Here is a 20,916-nt window from a genome sequence, read left to right on the forward strand (position 1 = left end):
ATTTATACACATTTGTACTAAAAAAAAATTAAATACCTGTAATTGAACAGTGGATTAGTTTTAAGACCCTTTCTAAAGTCGGAAGCGGTCGAGCAGCCCTTGATATCATGATCTTCAAGAGTCAAGCGTTTCATTATAACAACAAAACGTCTTATATGGATTTTGTGGCTTCTTTGTAATTCTATATTATCTCTGATTATAAAAAATGTTCTGGCAGCTGTTAGCTGTGTAGTTTTGAATCATTTAAATTTTTTTCCGCGATTTTGGAATTGCAATTTGAAGGAGAAAGAAATTGCGCTCCAATTGGCAACAGCGCCTGATCGCCTCTCGCAGGTAAAAGATATTTTGCTTAGTATAAACTACACCCACCACACGTTACTAAAATTGTATGGTTGTCAGTCCGTAACTAAGCAAAATATTAACTATAACGGGGATGACAATTTTTACCATTATCACTGTTTGCTTATGTTTCCTTCGGTGTCAGCTATTTGACATCTGCAATATTTGACGCGGTCGAATCTATAGCCATCGTGCCTTGTATTGTACATCACATGTTACATTGTGTCTAAGTCCCGTAGACTTTAACGCAACTGGAGGTCATTTTTATCGTAATGTTTATATAGAATTTACGAATTAATGTTATCGGCTTTCACCGAAAAAATAGATTAATCAGTCTGGCGCGGCCATGAACGGGTCCTCTTTTGGGCTGTGATACAATATATTATCCCAAAAAAACAAAAGGCACAACGATACTAACTTTTCCAATAACGTTGCTTTCATATGTTGAAAAGTTTTTGAGGATGTAGTAACTTCTTTAAAAACTTTTTACTTACGCAATGTAACTCACATACAAACAACAAATACGCGAGACACCTAAGACGAACTGCTACAAAAATGATATTTTTATAGTAAGTGTTAAAAATGTTTGCATGTCCATTATAGAATGCATATCTGCCATTACTGTCAGTCGCCTTTGACAAACGCAAAGCCAACTTCTTTTATTTGACAGCTGCAAAAAAGGAGATGCTAATGTAACATCTTATGTAAAATAGCAATAATCAATTACACAAGTCACACTGTTCAACCTCCAATGTCAGCTTAATGTCTCCTTAAAATGATTTTATATTTTGAAGTTTTTTTTTAATAATTAACTATTAAATATGTGGAGAATTGACTATCCATAATTTTTCTTTCAAGATTCTTCATCAAAATTTCACTTATCTTCATACGGGCTAAGTTTTCGTGTCTATAAACAAATGAACTCTTCTTTATTGGCGGTAAAATTTAATTCTCACTCCATACGCGTTGCCAGCACAGTAGGACCAATTTGTTTCTATTGCATATGACCATCTAGTTAGCGAATGCAGAGACCTCTTTTATTTGATAGGTTAAATTTCGCAAGGCACCAAGAAGTAAAAGTTATCGACCGGCCTTAATCACAATCACGTGATACAAACTTTTTCAGCGTTTTTGAAGCAAGAATCGTAAACCTAATAGGATTGCGCAATCCCGTAGACATACGTTCGCCAAAATTATCGATCGCACGTGGTCGCTTGTGACGTAAGCGAAGTCCTCTAACCGCTTTTGTGCATCCTTTCAATGCATTTGAAGGCGTATTAAACCGTTGTATTTTGTGTTCTTTGAACAATTAAAATGATTTACACTAGTGAGTAGTGCGTTTATGTTTGTGTTAATTATATTTCTGTAAAAAAAATTGGACAAAACAGTGTTGTTAAGGTTTAACAAATACTTTAAAATTGTATGTGCTCGAGTGGCGAAACAAAGACTTAAAAGTTTTGAGTTCTCGAAATTGTAGTTTTCGTCGTTTTTCCAAAGGGAAAGATCTAGTATCCCGAACTATTCGGAACGAGTGGATAGTCCGATGTTAGAAGAGAGGACAAACTTAATCCAGATAAAAGCTATGTCTGTCTAAAAAGAAAATCTTTGCAAGATGATACCCGCAGAAAAAAAAATAGACAGTATGGTAAAATTGTAAAATAAAGATTTAAGTATAGTATATGTATTTTTTATATTATGTATATACGAGGGTACATATGAATACATTTTATTATTGACCTATAAATAGTTGTCATGTATGCCTAATATATTTTTTGTTTTTTAATATGTTCTTTAATATATCCAAAAATAGGGATTCCTAGTTTATACATTCTTCATTTTCCATTCTCCATTTGTAACACCAGTGTCAAACAGTTCATTGTTAGAGGGGGTTTCTCCTTCCTGAAAGGTTCGAGGAAAAAACAAAGACGCATCGTCGATAACATGTAAAAGTCTTTATTGGGTATACCTACACGATAATCATCTGAGCATTTAAGGGCGAATCGTTACGGTTAGGGGAGAGTGTATTTAACGATTATTAAACGGAATCTCGGCGCACGCGTTGACGTAAATTGGAGGGGGACAGGTGCGGTGGTGGCGGGGTAGGGGAAGACATCGTTTGTGGTGTAAAAACGCCGCGCCGCCGTATAAAAACTATGCAATAAATAATAAATTCGGATATACGGTGTGGAGAACACGTACACACACGGTATACAAAATAATTTCCATTTTTTACACTCGATACCGTCGCGGTAACAACAATTATCACTTAAAAACGAAAGCTTAATTGAACAGGACCGAGCTGGGGTCCTCGTTGTCCATCTGCTTTATGTGCCTCAGGACGTCCTTTTTCGTAATTACGCCTAATAATCTCCTGAATAGGGGCAATAAAATTATAATAACAATCACAATCACAATACTGATCAGAAATCTGAGGGTACCAAAAGTCGCATGGGCCACTCGCGCACGGAAAACAATAAAAGCGCTTTGGGGAATTCCTTAATTTTTTTAGGTGTACGGAGAGCAACCCGCTACCCATTTTCAAAGCTTGCTCATTTTTCAAAAATGGAAACTATAAGGTTGTTCGGAAAGTTATTTCGTTTTTTCCCATCAGAGGACTTAATTACGTTTTTTCGAAACCAACTTCACACTTAAGCCGCATAACCATTATATGTCTTGAGAGCTGATATTGCAAGGCTTGTGTGTGAAAAAGTTCTATTAATTCTACGCAGTAGTTTTTGGTTGGTGCCCTTTTAAATATGGAGAGCATTAAGCAGCATTTTCGTCATATTTTACTTTTTTACTTCAGAAAAGGTAAAAATGCTGTCCAAGCGAGAAAAAAATTAACGGATGTGTATGGAGAAGGCGTGTTAACAGTACGCCAGTGCCAGAACTGGTTTGCAAAATTTCGATCCGGCAATTTTGATGTCGAAGATGCACCACGGTCTGGAAGGCCGGTCGAAGCTGACAAAGATGCGATAAAGGCGTTAGTTGATGCAAATCGGCGAATAATCACACGAGAGATCGGTGAGAGATTAAATTTGTCGAATTGGACTGTTTATGGCCATTTGAAAGGCATGGGCTTAACCTCGAAGCTCGATGTGTGGGTGCCCCATGTCCTTACGGAGCGAAATTTGTGTCGTCGCGTTGACGTGTGTGATTCGCTCCTCAAACGTCAAGAAAATGATCCATTTTTGAAGCGGATTATTACTGGGGACGAAAAATGGGTTGTATACAACAATGTTAAACGCAAGAGGTCATGGAGCAGAAAAGATGAACCGGCTCAAAGCGTGTCAAAAGCCAACATTCACCAAAAAAAGAGATGCTCTCCGTTTGGTGGGATGTCAAAGGAATCGTTTTTTTTGAGCGGACAATACAACGATTAATTCAGAAGTCTATTGTCATCAACTGGACAAATTGAATGATTCACTTAAAGAGAAGAGGCCCGAATTAATCAACAGGAAGGGTGTAGTGTTCCACCAGGATAATGCGAGACCTCACACAAGTTTGGTCACTCGCCAAAAACTTTTACAGCTTGAATGGGACGTACTGCAACATCCACCATATTCTCCAGATCTGGCGCCTTCCGACTACTATTTGTTCCGGTCCCTGCAAAATTTTTTGGATGGCAAAACCTTTACCTCAAATGAAGATGTCAAAAACCACATGAACCAGTTTTTTGCCAGCAAGGACCAAAACTTTTATGAGAGGGGAATTACGTTACTGCCAGAAAGATGGCAAAAGGTGTTGGACCAGAATGGCCAATATATAATTTAATAAAATATTTATTCATTATACGAAAACTGTCTTTCATGTTCCCAAAAAAAAACGAAATGACTTTCCGAACAACCCAATATGTTAAATGTGAGTTAACTTGTTCAAAACGACAATATGTGCAATATATACTTGTGCACTCAATACATCACTTAAGGGATTACAATGTAAAGACAATAATATTAAAAGCGGCCCATAACATAACATTGGTGTTTTATATAGATGCACAATTAAAACATGTAGAGCATTTGTATCATTGGCAGACAGAAGTTTTAATTCAACAAAATGGTCAGCATAATCATTCTTGCATTAGAAATTTGCAAGTAAAGAAGACCACATCAGTCAGTCACTGCTTATTAATTAATAATTCTAATTTAATATTAATCATATTGTATTCATAGTAAACTGATTTAAGCTACTCATGTAATCGTCCAAAAAAATTTGCAAGATTACACTAATGCATTTAAATTACTTAATAATTATCGCAATGAAATCGATTTGTGTTTCGACCTAAACGAAATTGTTACTGGTTTTGAGCAGTTTTTATTAATTCGATGATCATGAACATATTTCTGTTAAAAAATGATAAAACGGAATTCTAACTAACTGAATCTTTATTCCTTAAAACATGTGCACCACCACCACAGTTCCGTTTTTCTGCCGTTCCTCTTAGTTTCTGGTCGAAACAAAAAACGCAGACCACAACCGAAAGGCACAGAATATAAAATAGACATTTCTAACTTAACTCTTAAAATATAAAATCATAATTTAACAATTTCATCATATTTTTTATATGATATACTTTGTCATTCAATTCAAGTTAATTTTTAATTTTTTTTTGTAGCAATAAATTATTTAAATTATTATTTCTATGATTAAACCAAAAAAAAAACAATGACACTTTTGTTGTTAATGATTAAACTTAACCATGAATTCCGGTCCAATAACTCTTGTCTTTAAAGTTTAAGGAATTCTTGAATTTTAATTTATATGACTCGAGCGCCATCTACCTTGACATTCAAGAAACGTCTAGTGAATCATGTTGCAAAGACGTCATCTGAGTACCGTTTCCAAAAATGGAGTTGACGAAATAGTGCAAAAAGTTTATATGATTTTTGAACTCAAATGTATTTTACGTCAGTACCGCGCTTTGAAGTTGTAGCGAAATCCTTTCAAGCTTTTATTTTTTTATTTATATGAACAAAAAAAAATTTAAAATCTTAGTATTTTGAAGTAGAAAAGTAACATAACGGAACCACCCATAATGTTTCTTTTTATGCCGCTCATCAAGACATTTTTAGATTCGTATGTGTTTTGACCGTTATTCAGTTAAATAGAACAATTAAAATTAAAAGTACTAACTTGCTAGTTTCTTGTAAAAATTATATATTTAATTTAATTGCTTTTTATAAAAAACGTTTTTTTTTTAAATAATAAATATACATGTTTCAAAATGACTATTTTTCCTTCCTTTACCCAGGGTTAATAATGGTCAAACTAAATAGGCGCGTTAGTGACCCATATAATTTAGGTTACCCTTAAAAATTTCTGACCAGTGCGCGCAAATGGTATATGCCCGTTTCTTTACTCACCCGTTGTGTGTGACTAGCGTTTGCCTCAGTCCTAATTTCCTAAACATGTCCACGACCGTTTCCATCGGCGTTTGGTCCGTTATGGTGATCGGGGCCATGTCCAAAATCTTCTTCAGGTTTAACGGCGGGGGACCTAAAGTCTGCGGGGGATTCCCGCTAGTGAACAGCACCAGGGACTGGCCGCAGATTCCGTCCACCATACGCTTGGCATTTGCTAAAAAAAAAAAGAATTTAAATTTTCACCCGGAAGCGGGTGTCAACTTGCTTATAACTTATGCTTATATAACGGATTCCACGAAGTTTTCAGATACCTTGCATAAATTTACATACACTTAAATCGTTTATGTCATAAATAAATAAAATAAAAAAGTACTTTATAAGAGTAGATATAATGGCATTAATTAACAACTTGATTATTATCGTAAACATTCTAAAGTTTTTAGGCATCTTCAGGGCTATAAACAATCAGTAGTTCATGGCACACTATCCAGAAGCAATATATATATATATATATATATATATATATATATATATATATATATATATATATATATATATATATATATATATATATATATATATATATATTCGTTGTTGTTATAACGTTCACTACTAACTCTCATTAGTCCCTTGATAGATACTTTTTTGAATTGTAACAGGATAGATTTCTACACTTCCTTCAAAATTTTACAATTTATTCAGTAAAATGATCTAAAGATCCTTGTAACAAATGAACACCCTCACCACCATCTATCCGCTCACAAACGAATTAGTCGGCGACCAGAGCGCCTCATTGAAGTATGTGTATACGCACGGTCCCGCTAGAGTGGGCCACAGGGCACCCACTAAAAGTAACAAGAGGGGGCCAGCGGTGGAAGACGAGAAGATGGCAGAGAGCGAGCGTTACTACGTGTGACATGTTAAATTACGTTTTGATTTATTTTTTTTGCATATTCCAAGATGAAAAAGATTAATCAAAAAAACTTTTAATGTTTAAGGCTTGCTTTATTACGGCCGATCAGAGTTTTATTACAGAGGTATCAATTTACTGCAAAACTATATTCATAAAAATGTGATTGTTTTTACGCAATAAGGAGAGCACGAAAAAAAAATTAAAATACAAATGACAGATCTCTTCTTTCAAGATATATCCTGATTTTATTCATATATTTTTCATTAAAAAATTTTTCGGATTTTTGACAAAGTCTAATATGTTTTTGATCATTTCATGGAAAAAGTTCCTATAAACGTAGGTCCGAAAATGCATAGATACATAAAGATTCTTTTTAACAATGTTTTTCAAATTACAATAATAATAACAATTAAAGAATGGCGTTACTTTTTCGTCTCTTGGATTTTTCTCATATTCATATTCATATTAAAAAATATTTATCACAAAAATATTTTTCAACGTTCTAATAATATTTGCGAACAATGCGACCAAAAATAACTTAATATTTATTATACAAGTAGAGTGGAAGTATAAGAAGGGGAAGATAGCATGAAGATCATTGAAATTCCATATACTTTTACTAGACAAAAAAATTATGATCAATACATGGACATACAGTAATATATTTTTTATCTCGCAAACGAAATGAGAAAAATTCAAGAGACGAAAAATTACTGGTTTTGGCTGCTCGACCTCAGAGAAGTACCAAAATTAAATTAAAGTCAGTGGCGTACCTTTTTTACCAATAAATTTTATAAAGTTGACTCCACCTCTAAGCAACTGTTTAATTTCTATTTAATTAGAGCCAAATCGGCGTCTTATCACTAATTTAACACTGCCGCGGCATTCTTAAACACTCTGTACATACAAGTTCGTAATAGCACTCACCTATCGCCAGATTCAGATCTCTTCGTAGCACGAATCCCACCAAATACTGCGACTCCCTGGACACCACGACGGGATAGCCGTTGTGCTCGGTGTCCTTGAGCAATTGCTCGATGTCGTCCACCGTCATCGAGTCCTGCGTTATGACCGATAGCGTTTCGTTGCGCCTAAGAAACAACGTAAAATGTTTTTCGCCAAGAAACCGCCCCCGCGAGGCTCACTTGGGCTGCATGACGTCCGCGGCCAAGCTGGTATGCTGGAACTCGTCCTTCGAGTCCAAAAACGGATACCCGTTGAGGGCGATGTGGGCGTCGTAGATGCCCTGACGACCCAAAGCGTCGCCCACCCATTTGCTGGCCATCGCAGCGGCCATCAATGGCACTATGTACCGAACGCCGCCGGTTAGTTCGAACATGATGACCACCAAGGACACGGTCATTCTGGTCACGCCCCCTAATACCGCAGCCGCTCCCACCATCGCGTACAATCTATAAAATAATTTGTGTTTATGTCAGAGACCAAACACCACGATGGCGTGCAAATGTTGATCTACTAAGTTGTAGGAGATTGAACTATTAAATGTGCCACAACACAACAACAGTTTTATTATGTAAAATTAGCTGTTAAGATAATCTTTACTACAGTTGCTATTTGCGTCTACCTGTTTTACATTAGAGATATTAAACGTTCCATCACACTTCACCATAACCTTCTACAGATAATGAGTCCGACGTTCTGGTTTAAGAAAATCGTTGGTTTTTAAAATATATTCTGAAATATATATTTCAATAACCAACGATTTTCTTAAACCAGAACGTTTCCAAGGTATCAAACACGATCCTATCGAGTTTTATCAAAGGAAGTAATTACTAACTCCACACTATTTAGTGACAAAGTGATAGATACGGGCTTTGCTTTGTTGGACCGGACAGACAATTGAATTATTTTTTATATTACATTAACTCATTACATAATCGTATAAAATTCACTATCGAGATTGAGCAGGATAACTCTATTAATTTTTTAGTCTTAACTATTACGAAAACGCAAAACAAATTAGATTTTTCCATTTACCAAGCTTCACACACGCAGTCATACATAACAGTCCAAATCACCCTTATACACACAAAATAGCTGCATTTCACTCTTTTATACAAAGAACTTAATATCATTAAACAAATTGCACTGAACAACGGCTACAATCCTGCCATTCCTTCCATAAAAAACAAATCTAATCTAATCTAAAGACCTAATACAGAACAAGAACAATTTTGAACAATTACGTACATAGGAGAACCCAGTGAAAAAATTTCAAAATATTTGTCAAAATTATTTACAGTCATGCTTACTAAATTTGTTATTTTTGAAGATGTTGGTTTAAAATTAACTTCCCTATGCCTATTGATATAATTCGCCGTTTTTTATTTCTGCTTTGTCAATGTCATGCGTCCTTAGTTCAAGTTCTCAATCCAGGGGGAGCGCCAATCGGTTTCGGTTGCAACAAGTTTGACAAATCATACATATATGTCACTAAACGCAAATTTTTGTTTGATCATATAGAAAATTCGGGTGAAATCACTCCCAGTCTCTTCAAAACATCTTTTATATGTAAAAAATTAATACAATTTTTGAAATGACATATTATTTTATAAATATCCAAAAAAAGTACGGGCCTTTCAAGTAACTAAATTTGATTAAAAAAACTACCAACTAGCAATAGTTAAAAACTTTGGTATAATTTAAGTAAAAACAACATTAATTAATAGTTAATGTAAAATTATTTAAACTTATACGGCTTCATTTAGTTACAAATAAAATGATTTAATGCAATTTTTCTCCTTTTTAATGCTATGTCAATAACCAAAATAGTAGTTTTGGTCAGTATGTCCGCGATGACCTTTACTATTCGTGTGCAATTCAAAAATGTACTTGTTATTAGACGCTCGCTGCCTGTAAAATTCGTTGTATTCGTCCCAAAAAGCTTCGATATCAGTTTCCATCATGTAATTTTTGTTTCGGAAGTGTTTTTTAAAGTGTTTAAGTGCGCCGGCTCCGTTATTTTTGCTATTCACGCCGGGATGGTCGTTGTCCATGGAAAATTTCGCAGCAGTTTGAAAAATATATATTTTTTGACATTCACAGAAGGCATATTACATTACATAGCGGGTGTGATGTAGAAATGTTAAAACAAAAATGGATGTCACGCGTAACTTAGGCAGTGAGAAAGTTTGCAAAAAATTAAGAATTTGTGAAAGACTTGGCAACAACGACTTACCCGGGGGTAATGCAGTCGTCCCCGCTGGAACACTCGCCGCTGAAGAACCAATTGTGCGGGTACCTGAACGCCAGCTGCTCCATGAAGATGCCGACTATGCGGCCTATGATGGCGCCCAAACACAAGGACGGTATGAACAAACCGCAGGGAATTTTCATGCCGAACGTGAACACCGTCATGATCAGTTTGAGTACGAGCGCGATCACCAGGAGCCAGATGGCGTCGTACACTTCCGGTCCCGCCTCTGCGAGCTCTATCGCCGACTTTACGTTCGTAAAGTTCCGCTTGTAGTGACTAAAATTATACATGGACCTTGCATTGGAGTAGCAGAAGTTAATTTGCCACTCCAATACACAAACGTTTTAATTCTAAGTGGCAGACAACGTTGCCAGTTTTAGTTTGGTTTTTCAACCACTAATCGACAGGAGTAGAGCAGAAAATCACTTGTGGCAAAGTCTCTTTCTTACACTTATTAATAAATATAAAATATATAAAAATTAGTTTTAGATTAATTTTTGTTTTCAACATGTTTTACAAATTTAATTTTTTAGAGACTGTTTAGCGATAATGCTGTTTGTGTTTTCTTTTGTTTTCCTGTAAAAATGATATTTACGCGTCTCTTAAGTACCACGATTGCATTTTGGGGCGTCAACACCGTTTAATCCTGTTTTATAAAAAACTGAATGAATTTTATTTGTTAAACTGGTTCTTTTGTTAAAATTTTTAGTTTTTTAGTGTGACTTTTAAGGGACAGGAGTGTGGTTACTTGCTAAATTAAAATTTATCTTGAACTATCAAAATATTATAAACTACAACTGTTTTACAAAGCTTTTATGCTTTATTCAGTTTTAGTAAAACCTTGCATCAATTTTAAATTTAAGGCAATTTTTTTTTTGAAAAAAAATATTTCTATTCAAATTACGTAAACTTACAATTCGCCCCTTCAAATATGACGCCAGCCGGTGGGAATTGTTAAACTAACCTATTATACTGTTATACTTTATCTAAATTATAGGTTATGTGTTTTGAGAGCGTCCGAGTGGCAGTAGCGCATTAGGACGGCATCCTGATCTGCCATTTGGAATATGGTTATTCTGGAATATTTGGCACCATAACAACGTCGTACCAATTTCTTTTTCCAACTTGTGATCACAGAATAGACAAACAACAAGAAGGATAATTCTCAGTTTGGGCGGGAAACTTTGTCTAACCTAAAAATAAAGACAAAACTCGCCGATACAGTGCCGTGCGCCACTGGATTCCTTTTAAACTGTTCCTATGCGAGGAGTTCCACAGAAAATGTTTTTGTACGTCAACACAATCTTTCTGGAGATTCAGAATTCTGGTTGTTTGCTTATACTGTGATGGAGTGGTGACCGCGGTTAATTGATGGTCTAGCCTTACCAAATGGGATCGTTGTTCGCTATGCCGCACTGGCTGAACAGCAAATAGATGAGCTCGCTGGTGTTCATCCGCGTGTAAGGGTTCGGATAGGCTATGAGAGCGGTGAGGGCGGTAACGACCAGCACTTCCGTCACCGGGTACTGGCCCAGCTTCGAGAACTTCCTGTACCGGCACCAGTACAAGTTACCCTTGATAAATATCGTCGCTATGATGCCCTACATGACCGGATGACGGTTAACTTGAGCTGACCACAGACACGCACCCCCCGCCACTCACCCCTATGATACCCAGCCCTATAAACGGTATCAGCTCGAAGAATATCCAAGGCTTGTTGTACTCGACGAAGAAGAGCACCGAGTGCTCGTTACCGAAGGGGTTTATAGATCGAAGGACGAACGCGGCTATCAGTGCGCAGAAAAAAGACCTCCACAATGTCTTCAGGGGAAAGTAGTAGCTGACCTGAGGAGTTCAGAAGCGAGCGTTGGTCAGCTTCCTCTGCTAAAGCGTTGAGCATAAACAGAGAAGGGCCACTGTAATATCCCCCCACCGCAAAATAGTGAAATCTGCTTTGAAGCTGAGACTAATTCAGATCTTTTTGCTCTGTCTTTGAAAGAATATTGATGGGCGTGTTCGAGAAATAAATTCAATAGGTCCACAAAGGCTTAACGCACTTTAATGAACTTCCAGTAATAATAAAGGGCTAGGTCATCTACCTAGCTATGAGTGCGGCGTTTGCGATTACTTACCTTACCGCCAGATAGCGCTTTTTAAATATAATATTTTAATAATTTTTTACGTCATTGGATAATTAAACAAAGCAGTAAAAACCGTATGTCAATATCCTAACCTAAAATATGAACAAAAGAATGTTTTAAATTTTTCGCATTGAGCAAAAAAAGTCTCAACTTCAAAATGACAATCACTGTAAGTATGCTTAATAAAAGAAAATTTTGCGAAAACCGTGTTTTCAAAATCAAGTTGGCAATTACAATCTCTGGTGGCCATTTCAGAAACTCAAAAATAATTGCTATAAACTTCTGGAACACCCAGCATATAGGGTGTTACATATTACTGGTGCCGATCCTTGGATCTTTTTAAGAAAACTACTTTATATTAACATGGGAGCAGAATGACTTTATTTTTGATATACAGAGTGTTGAAATAAAAAGTTTTTTTTTTAATTTTAATCGAAACGGCTTTCGATATTAATGTATTAATTAACAAGTATTAATAGTAAGGGCCCACAATGCATGGAAACCCTTTGTTCGGTTTGAGAATTATTGTTGTCAGTGACGTCGCGATAAGCACGACTCCGAACATCGAAAAAATGGCACGTCACTGCGAAAAAATTAAAAAGCCAATAAAAATCTTATTTGGTAGAATTAAAATAAATGAATGCGGAAAACTAGCATGAAACAAAATGTAGATAAATGAAAAATATACATAAATGAGCTGATGAAAGTGACCGCCAGCAAGTATGCATGCTTCTTCTGCTCATTAAGTCTCATATCTTCTGAAAAATTGCTGAATTATACTTGGTATATCAAAAATAAAGCATCCTCTGGCCCTTAAGGGTGAAAATTTTATTGTAAAACATGAATTTTAATCAAATTAATTGTTTAAGTCTATTATTACATAATTAAAAGGAAAAATTCGACAGAACAATAATTAAAGTGGGCGAAAAGCAGAGTGTCCCTTCTCTTTCCCGTTTATGTTCGACAATTATCACCTCCTCTAAGCTGAAGAGAACCCCACCAATCGGCGCGCCGAACGCCACTGACACTCCGGCAGCTGCCGAAGCCGACAAGATTTCCCTTTTTTTGGCCTCGTTCCTACCATATTTCGGGAATAGGTATGACAAAATGTTGCCTTAAATGAAACGCGATTTCAGGCGGTTATTCGGCAGCTGGTCAAAATGTATACCTATTGCGCAGGCTATGTGGACCATGGGTCCCTCCTTTCCCAAACTCAGACCGGCCGATACGGATAGAATGAGGCCCACGGATTTAATCAGCAAAGTCCACTTGCCGAGGTATCCCCTTATGATAAACCCGCTTAAAATCGTTTTGATCTGAAATTTGAAAAAATGCGGGTAGGCATACCACCCAATATCGAAAAATAAAAACCTTTTTTTCTGATATTGCGAGTAAAATTTCTAGCCAAAAGCATTGAATTTTTCTTTAAGTCCAAATTTGGATGTTCTCTGGTCAACGTAAATGATAATTTGGTTGAATTTCAAAATACTACTCAAAAACTTGCATGGCCTGTGTTCATATTCAACAAATACGGCAATAAATTTGGCATCACTGGCTCGTTGGGCACGAAACAAATGTTACCATGAAGGGGTGTTGCCAAATATAACCACCGGTGATCTACTCTCTTCTGACTTTAACTGCTATCTGATCAGATTTATACTACATTAATCTAAACTGCACAAAAAATTAAGCATGTTGAATTAGAAGTTATAACATTCTTTGAAAACAGAATCTATAAATGAATAGCAGGATTTACAATCATTATAAATCAATAAATAAGAAAAACATTTGCAAGTTGTTGTCATTTCTATATCTCTAAAAAACTTGCAACACTGTAAATAAAATAATAAAGTTGGGTTATATTTGATGTTGCATGTTATTGGTTACCGCTCATGTAGTAATAGCAATGTCATGTTGTGACTTCATTTTTGACCTGATGATTTTACTATCCTGAACTAAACTAACCAAACAGGATTGGTTAGTTTGTATAGTAAGTTATGTCATGGATTACGAGAAATATTCAATTCAATACTCTGCTTAGTTTGTAAGCAATTTAAAACTAAAACTAGCTGGGTAGTATACAAACCAACCAATAGGTCGCGGCTATTTTAGTTTTGGTTGGTTTCGGCATATTGAAAATTATGAAAATAAAAATTTTCATACAGAACGTTCAAAACAACATCATTACCTCTGGTATACCAGATCCGCAGGCGTACGGTGCAAACATACGCACCAAGGACGCCGAAAGAGCGGCGAACAGTAGCGCCCAAGTCATGTAGAAAAGGTAGGATATTACGTAGGAGCCGGCGCCCTCTTTAGCTTGGAACAGAACCTCGGGCCACGTCAACCACTGAAAAAGGAAAAAACGCGGGTCGAAATAGTACGCGGCCGCACCCCGCAGAGGTCGCTACCTGCGAGCAGTTACCGGTTTCGAAACTCGTCTCGTTCGACCAGCAGCACTGCTCCCGGTTTAACCAGAACGCTTGCGGACATATGCCGAATTTCAAGTCGGTCATCCAGCTGGCGCCTATGTCGATCACGCCGGCAACGGCGCCCGTGCACAGACCGACCAGAAGGACGCACAACCATCCGGACCAGGCGTCGTGAGCGCCCTCGATCAGGTTCCAGAACGAGTCTTGTTTCTTTTTTACTATGTGCCTGGAATACGCGTCCCTCGCCATAAAACACAGGCTGACTGCCAAAGAATGGCCTGTGAAAAGTGTCTGGAGCGATGCCAATACAAGCCAAGTCATTCATAAAATGTGTATCAAACATTAATGAATGGGAACCACTTCTCGGCGAATGAATAAGAATGATTTTATTTGTTGCTGTCTATTCAATAATTTAAATACAAAATCATGAAAGAGTAAACGATCTAATTGTGCTTCAAAATATCAACAATACTAACGCACAATCACAAACAAAATAAATCAATTTGATTCATATTAAAATTAAGATATCACATCTGCTCTTTTCCGTTTTGAAACAAAAATTAAATCTATCTGATTAATTGGAACAAAACTGGCACATAACTTATTCAGTAGTGCTGACAAATCTTTTATAGTCGATTATTGATATTAATTTTTTTGTTAATGTCGAGAGATACTTTGCATTGGAAAATTTATATTTGTTCTTAATCAATCGTATTTCTAAAATATCTATAAGAAAATTTTATTTTTGAAGCACTGTAGTAGTTACTTAAACGGACGGATGTTAGCGCTACCTGGTAAAGGCGAGTGCCCATTGTCGTGTCGGCCACCAAATATCGTCTTATACTACTAATTAGGCATTATTGTGCGCCGCCAGTCAGAGAACGACTTTCGCCACAGACTGCTAAAAGCAATGAGATATTAAGAATCCGTTGTATTCGTCCCAAAATCTCTGATATCGTTTTTTTTTTAGTGTGATTCTTGTTTGGGAAGAATTTGGTTAATGTTTTAAAATGTTTAAGTGTGCCGGTCCCGCTGTTTTCGCTGTTCACGCCGGTTGGAGGCATGATGGGCCCCTTTTTTGCTAGCTGAGAATAAATATTGGTTATATTTCTTTTTTACGTGTTGGTCTGTGACCAAAAGCAAAATCCCCGGGGGATGCTGGAAAATGGGCGAATAGCCACAGCAGTCGAGAACAGCCGAGAGCGCATGGTATTTTCTCTCTCTGGGCTCTCCCTAACAAAAGCCTTTTCTTTTAAACAATTCCCCATCAGCACAGAGAATTTTTCATCTAAACTGTAATCACAAGATTTTTTCTTTAATGAGCGATATAGAAAAACCTGAATGAGCACAATAAAATCTTAATGATTATAAATATTGAGGCGTTGCCCTTAGGGAAAAACTTTACAAAGTTTTTGAAAGTTCTTCGAATGAATACTTCCAACAGACCACTCAAACATGAGATTTGGGAAAACTACGCCCTTAGTAAAATATTAGGTATATTACCTATGACGCATCCTATCCCGGGCGATATCCCGTTGCCAATCGATGGTATGAAAATCGTCATATTGGCCGATACCCGGTATGTCGGCACCCGATTCTAAAAAAAACAACAAAATAATGTCTTGTTTTATTAACATTGTGTTAAAAAAAAAAATTGACACGCAACTTTGGATGTCTTCTTCTTTTAAATTTTTCCTACCTTAGCGATAGCAAAAATTACCGGAAAACGGTCTTTTTTAGGTTAGAAGCAAAGAAAATTAATTATTTAGTTGGACCATGAGGCCACGAGAGGTTCTGTGGCTTGTCGATGAATTTTTCGCGATCCACTTACCTTGCGAACCTCCATAGGCGATCGAATCTGAAAATAATTTAATTTTAAAATAAAGATAACTTTTTCTAGACTTAAATTAATCACTTTTGCAACTGGAAATTTCAAATTATTGGTTTTTAAGCATTAGTTAGTCAGTAGACAGTAAGAAGACTGAAGGAAAATAACCTCAGATGAGACCAGAATATGGCTTTTTGGTAATGACCGACGAAAAAAGGTGCACAGAAGACCAGCAAGTCCTTATGATGCATGATATGGGGTGCAATTTCTATGGACGCACGAACCGACCCCGTTTTTATCCGTAGGGGCGGCCTTGGTCAAGGTGCAGTAGGTTTAACAGGTGCTAGGTATATCGAGGATATTTTATCAGATCACTTGGTACCATATGTCGACTACATTGGAGAAGAATTCATTTTTATGCATCGCACATCGCAAGGATCGTGCAAGATTACATTACAGAAGTCGGTTTTCGAGTAATGCAGTGGCCAGCACGCAGTCCCGACCTTAATCCTATCGAACATATATGGGATGAGCTAAAACGGACAATTCCAGCTAGACTTAGTACCTCAACCTCGATACCCGAGTTTACTGTTGTAGAAGCGGAAGAGTGGCTTAACCTTTACATTATTAATATAATATAATAATTATACTCTTTGGTTAAAACTTCAAAAGCAGAAATAACATTTAATCAATTTAAGCATATTAAGCATATTAAAGCATATTAAATTATATTTCAAACAGCATATTTTTTTAACTGATCAGCAGTTTTTACAAAAAAAAAGAAATTGAAGTCAAAAGTTCACAACGGGCACTCATTTATTTATCGAAAACAAAACGTTCTTGTTTCAGAATCGACCGTAAGGGAATCGTCGTTGGAAATTTTGAAAATTTTATTCCTGTTTTGCGATTTTTAATGGTAAAAAGAGTGCAACGATCGACTCACAGTGTGGCAATCCATCGTCTTCGTCCAATCGGGTGTGACGATGGTCCACGGACGTTTGCACGTCGATCATATCTTCATCTGGGGTGGTCGCGTACGTTACTCTAGCTCCCACGCCTCCGCCGACGCCGTTGGTGTGTTGCTGCTCACGCTCCAGGTACTGAGGGTCGAATGGTTTACGTTTTACTTATTTTTTGTATAAGATAAACTACTTTTATATTTTTCTTGTTACTTTCGAAAAATTGATGAAATCGAATTTATTATTTTTTTAATTATTTGTCTGTTCTCCGTTCTCTGTCGTCGTTCTATAAAAACGCCAATAATTTCGGAACGGTTTGAGTGGGGGAGCTGGACTTTTGCTCCCTTTAACCTGGCCACGAGACACATAAGCCCATAGCAAATGGCTGGAATTGGCAATTGGCATATGTCGTTTTTTTTAGTTTTGTCTGTTTTTCGTATATCGCTATGAAACACGATAAGTGGCCGAAATTTGCAGCTATCAATTTCAAATTGACACAAATATAGAGCGTTTACGGAACCTATTGAAATTGGGGGGAGCAAGGGCTTTAAATAACTTTAAATAAAGACTGTGATTCAGATGCTAATTTGTTTTACACCAAAATATAGCGGCAGCTAAGATGTTTGTATTTAAGGTTTTCACATTTTGTACTGGGTAAAAGTCCGTACTCACATCTAAACAGTAGAAATTGAGCGCAATCAAATATCACCAAATATATTTCTTTAATTTTTGAAAAATTGTCTTTAATTATTTTGTCTTCCAGAAAAACATGATTTTCTCAAAAACTATTCAACCCATCGGCAAAATTTTAAAGCCAAAAAACGAGGGAGATCTAGGGCTATCACTTTTATTTAGGGCTATTTTTCGATTATATAAAGGATTTTTCAGTTATGGACAAAAATCTAAAAGATCGTGAAAATTGTATTTTCCGCAAATCAAAATTCGTAATTCGCATCAAGAGTAACAATTTTTGTATTTACGGTTTTCGTCTGTCACACCCGCTGCTTGACTTATTTGAAAAAATCCATAATACGAAAATTGCTGTTCCTCGCGCCCAATTTAGACCCGATGACTATTACGGCGGACTGCATAGTTTCAGGAAGATATTATTTTATCGAAAACCATTTACTCCATTGGAAAAATTCTTGGATTAGGAAACGAGGGAGATCCAGGGCTATAACCTCTATTTCCTGCATTTTTTTAATTATGCACAGGAAGTGTCGATTATGGACAAAAAATCAAAAAGACCCTGAAAATTGCCGTTTTCGTGGGTATATTATTAGCTATTAATAAAAAGCTATAAAAAGGAATAATTTGGTTTAAACAGCATTGTAAATTATAACTGTACCTATTATTTGTACAAATTAATACATTTATCAAAGTTCGCCGTGACTTTGAAGTTCGGTGAAACGTAGAAGACGCTTTATACAGGGTGCAGACTAAAATTACATCGATTTTACGAAAGTTTCATAGTGTTCTGAAGGAGCACGATAGAAAAGCAATTGCATCCTTCTAGGACAAGAAACCGCGAAGCGCCTTATTTCTAAAATTAAAAGCAGCTTCGCGCTACGCGCTACGAACTTGCCCCGTCAGCCGATGATTTTTTGAAAGCGATCTTGTTCTAAGCATTGCTGAGGCATGAAAGGAGTGAAAAACGAAAGTTTGCACCCAAAAACATAACAAATAAAGGCGACACGAGCGCAACGAAAATTTCTAAACCTTCTAGATGTTACCTTGGATTTTTTGAATCGAAACAACCTCGTAACACCAAAACTAGTAGGGTAAAAATTACGATTAGTTCGCTACATCTCGATTTTTTGTAGAGCGAACTGGTACGAGATAATAGAGGCATATATCCAATCTAATGAATGGAAACCCGCGCAAGTTAGTCAGAAATCGATTTTGAGGTCACTGCGGCGTTGCCGTTGTGAGATAAAAACCCGAAACTAATGGGATTTAAAAGTCGTTTGACTGTCAAACAGTTTTCAAATTAGATTCACTGACGAAACTAACCGTAAATTTTACCGGCCGCGTATTTTGCTCAAGTATTGGCGAAGTTTCGGAGGGAACGTTGCCATTATTTATTGCACTTGCAATAGTTAGTTAATAAAATAATATAAAAATAAAAAAAACATAAATGTAATTTTAATGTAAACTTTTCGTTTTGCGCGTTTCGTTTGCTTCAACCACCACTTTGACATTCGGTATTCGTGTCAGGTATGTAAAAACGGCGCTTGACTATTTCTAATCATATTTAAGTCAATTACTGAAAGGATTATTGAAAACATTTGATTTCTCTCTTTGTCTTATTTGACTTTCCTTTCCTTAGAATTTGGGACAGCAACCTGCATAATGTGGGCTTCTTATAAAATAACAATACATTTTAATCGATTCTTCTAAAAAGTAAAACAAAACTTTGGAGTGTGAAGAGTAAACGTGCAAAAAATAATTTTCTCCAAAGCAAACTTAAACTTTGGCAACCTACCCCTTAACACTGGCCAATATAAAAATGTTGCGAATTCTAACTGTATACTGTAACGCTTAAAAGCCTTTGTCTGACTGAATTCGAAGATAAGCGAGGTAATTATTAAAAACAACGTCTAACATTGACTAACCTTTTTGTTAACAGCTTGATACGATTTGGGAGTATCGGGCGTAGACGGTCCTGATGTTCTCCTATTCAGCGGAAATTTTTCCATAATATCCACTTCAACTGCAAAAGTATCCGCTTACGATTAGGCGTATCATAAATTGCACAAAAATTGCTACATTAAGAATCGTTTATTTAAATTTTTTTCGTAACATTCGGCAACACCGTGACGTAAACCAAAAGCCTAAGCTGCTACACCTCTCAAATCGAGCGTACGATTTATGTGCGTGTTGAAAGTTGCGCCTTTATTTTCGTATTTTCATTATTTGGCTAACTTTTAACAGTAATCTTTGTCCGCCTTAAGGTCGGACCTAAAACAAATAATGCCATTCATTTTTAATCGCGTTGTTATAATTAGAACGACCATCTAGCAAAGTCACCAGCGGTGAAAGTACGAACGTTTCTCGAAAATTATTGAACTGGCGAGGGAAATATTGAAGAAAAAACTTATTCACCATTTTCGTGTCCTAAGTTAACCACACTTCGAGGCGCGCATTGAAAATAATCGCCCGAATGGTTTTGCGGAAAAAAACTTAACTACACTACGCTTTAACCAAACAAATCAACCTGTCATGAAAATTCCTGTTACCGTCAACGTCACGTGAACAAGATGCTGTCATTCCGCAGCGCGACGAATATTTCGTCTCAGTCGCGGCGCGCTGTTGCCAACATTTTTTCCTTGTATAATTCTAATTGGCGAATTTTACTCAAATCGAAATCGCCTCTTATCATCTGCATTATATGGGAAGATGAAGCGTTCAGATCGTTGGTAAATGAAAGCCGCATTTTGCAGTTCAATAGTTGACGATTTTGCGGTTTTTGCGAAGTAATTTGTTCATAAATTATTAAATCGACAACTGTCAATAAGATGATTGATTAGAAGTTTCTTCTTGTTCTTCTTCTTTTAATCGGTTTCCCATTTGGTAGGCCATCTTCATTTTTGGCCATAAACAATTTACACCTTATTCGTTCTATTTACGCATTTATTCCAGAAATTTCTTCTAATTCTAACAAATTTCTCACTTTTCACCATATAACATTTTTTAAGAATCCATCCTTTCCTTTTCAAATTTC

General features: G+C 36.4%; 1 protein-coding gene across 2 annotated transcripts; it reads right to left on the reverse strand.

Annotated features, from left to right (window-relative positions):
• Positions 1-2,277: 2,277 nt before the first annotated feature.
• On the reverse strand, positions 2,278-20,457 carry LOC132697923 (H(+)/Cl(-) exchange transporter 5). 2 transcript variants are annotated; one of them, XM_060663689.1, is made up of 16 exons: positions 20,298-20,457; positions 19,808-19,905; positions 17,177-17,333; positions 16,237-16,263; positions 15,909-16,002; positions 14,385-14,631; positions 14,162-14,323; positions 13,142-13,289; positions 12,948-13,087; positions 11,495-11,677; positions 11,219-11,433; positions 9,815-10,108; positions 7,761-8,027; positions 7,543-7,706; positions 5,703-5,916; positions 2,278-2,710 (listed from the first exon to the last, which is right to left on the reverse strand). In XM_060663689.1, exons 2-16 carry the CDS (start codon positions 19,889-19,891, stop codon positions 2,620-2,622), a joined length of 2,487 nt encoding a protein of 828 aa, XP_060519672.1. In that variant the 5' UTR covers positions 19,892-19,905; positions 20,298-20,457; the 3' UTR covers positions 2,278-2,619. The 2 variants fall into 2 exon arrangements, with proteins under 2 accessions (XP_060519672.1, XP_060519673.1); XM_060663690.1 differs by lacking the exons at positions 19,808-19,905; positions 20,298-20,457 and adding an exon at positions 18,926-19,053.
• Positions 20,458-20,916: the final 459 nt, after the last annotated feature.

Source organism: Cylas formicarius, unplaced genomic scaffold (genome assembly GCF_029955315.1).
Source record: "Cylas formicarius isolate icCylForm1 unplaced genomic scaffold, icCylForm1.1 PGA_scaffold_2__14_contigs__length_35257938, whole genome shotgun sequence".
Taxonomy (NCBI): domain Eukaryota; kingdom Metazoa; phylum Arthropoda; class Insecta; order Coleoptera; family Brentidae; genus Cylas; species Cylas formicarius.

Excerpts from the sequence above, each read along its gene's own strand:
- LOC132697923 (XM_060663689.1), bottom strand. The coding sequence starts at position 19,891 with ATGGAAAAATTTCCGCTGAATAGGAGAACATCAGGACCGTCTACGCCC. Across the intron at positions 13,290-14,161 it reads GCGGATCTGGTATACCAGAG|ATCAAAACGATTTTAAGCGG; the intron begins GTAATGATGTTG and ends TTCAAATTTCAG. Across the intron at positions 11,434-11,494 it reads TAGGGCTGGGTATCATAGGG|GGCATCATAGCGACGATATT; the intron begins GTGAGTGGCGGG and ends CCGGTCATGTAG.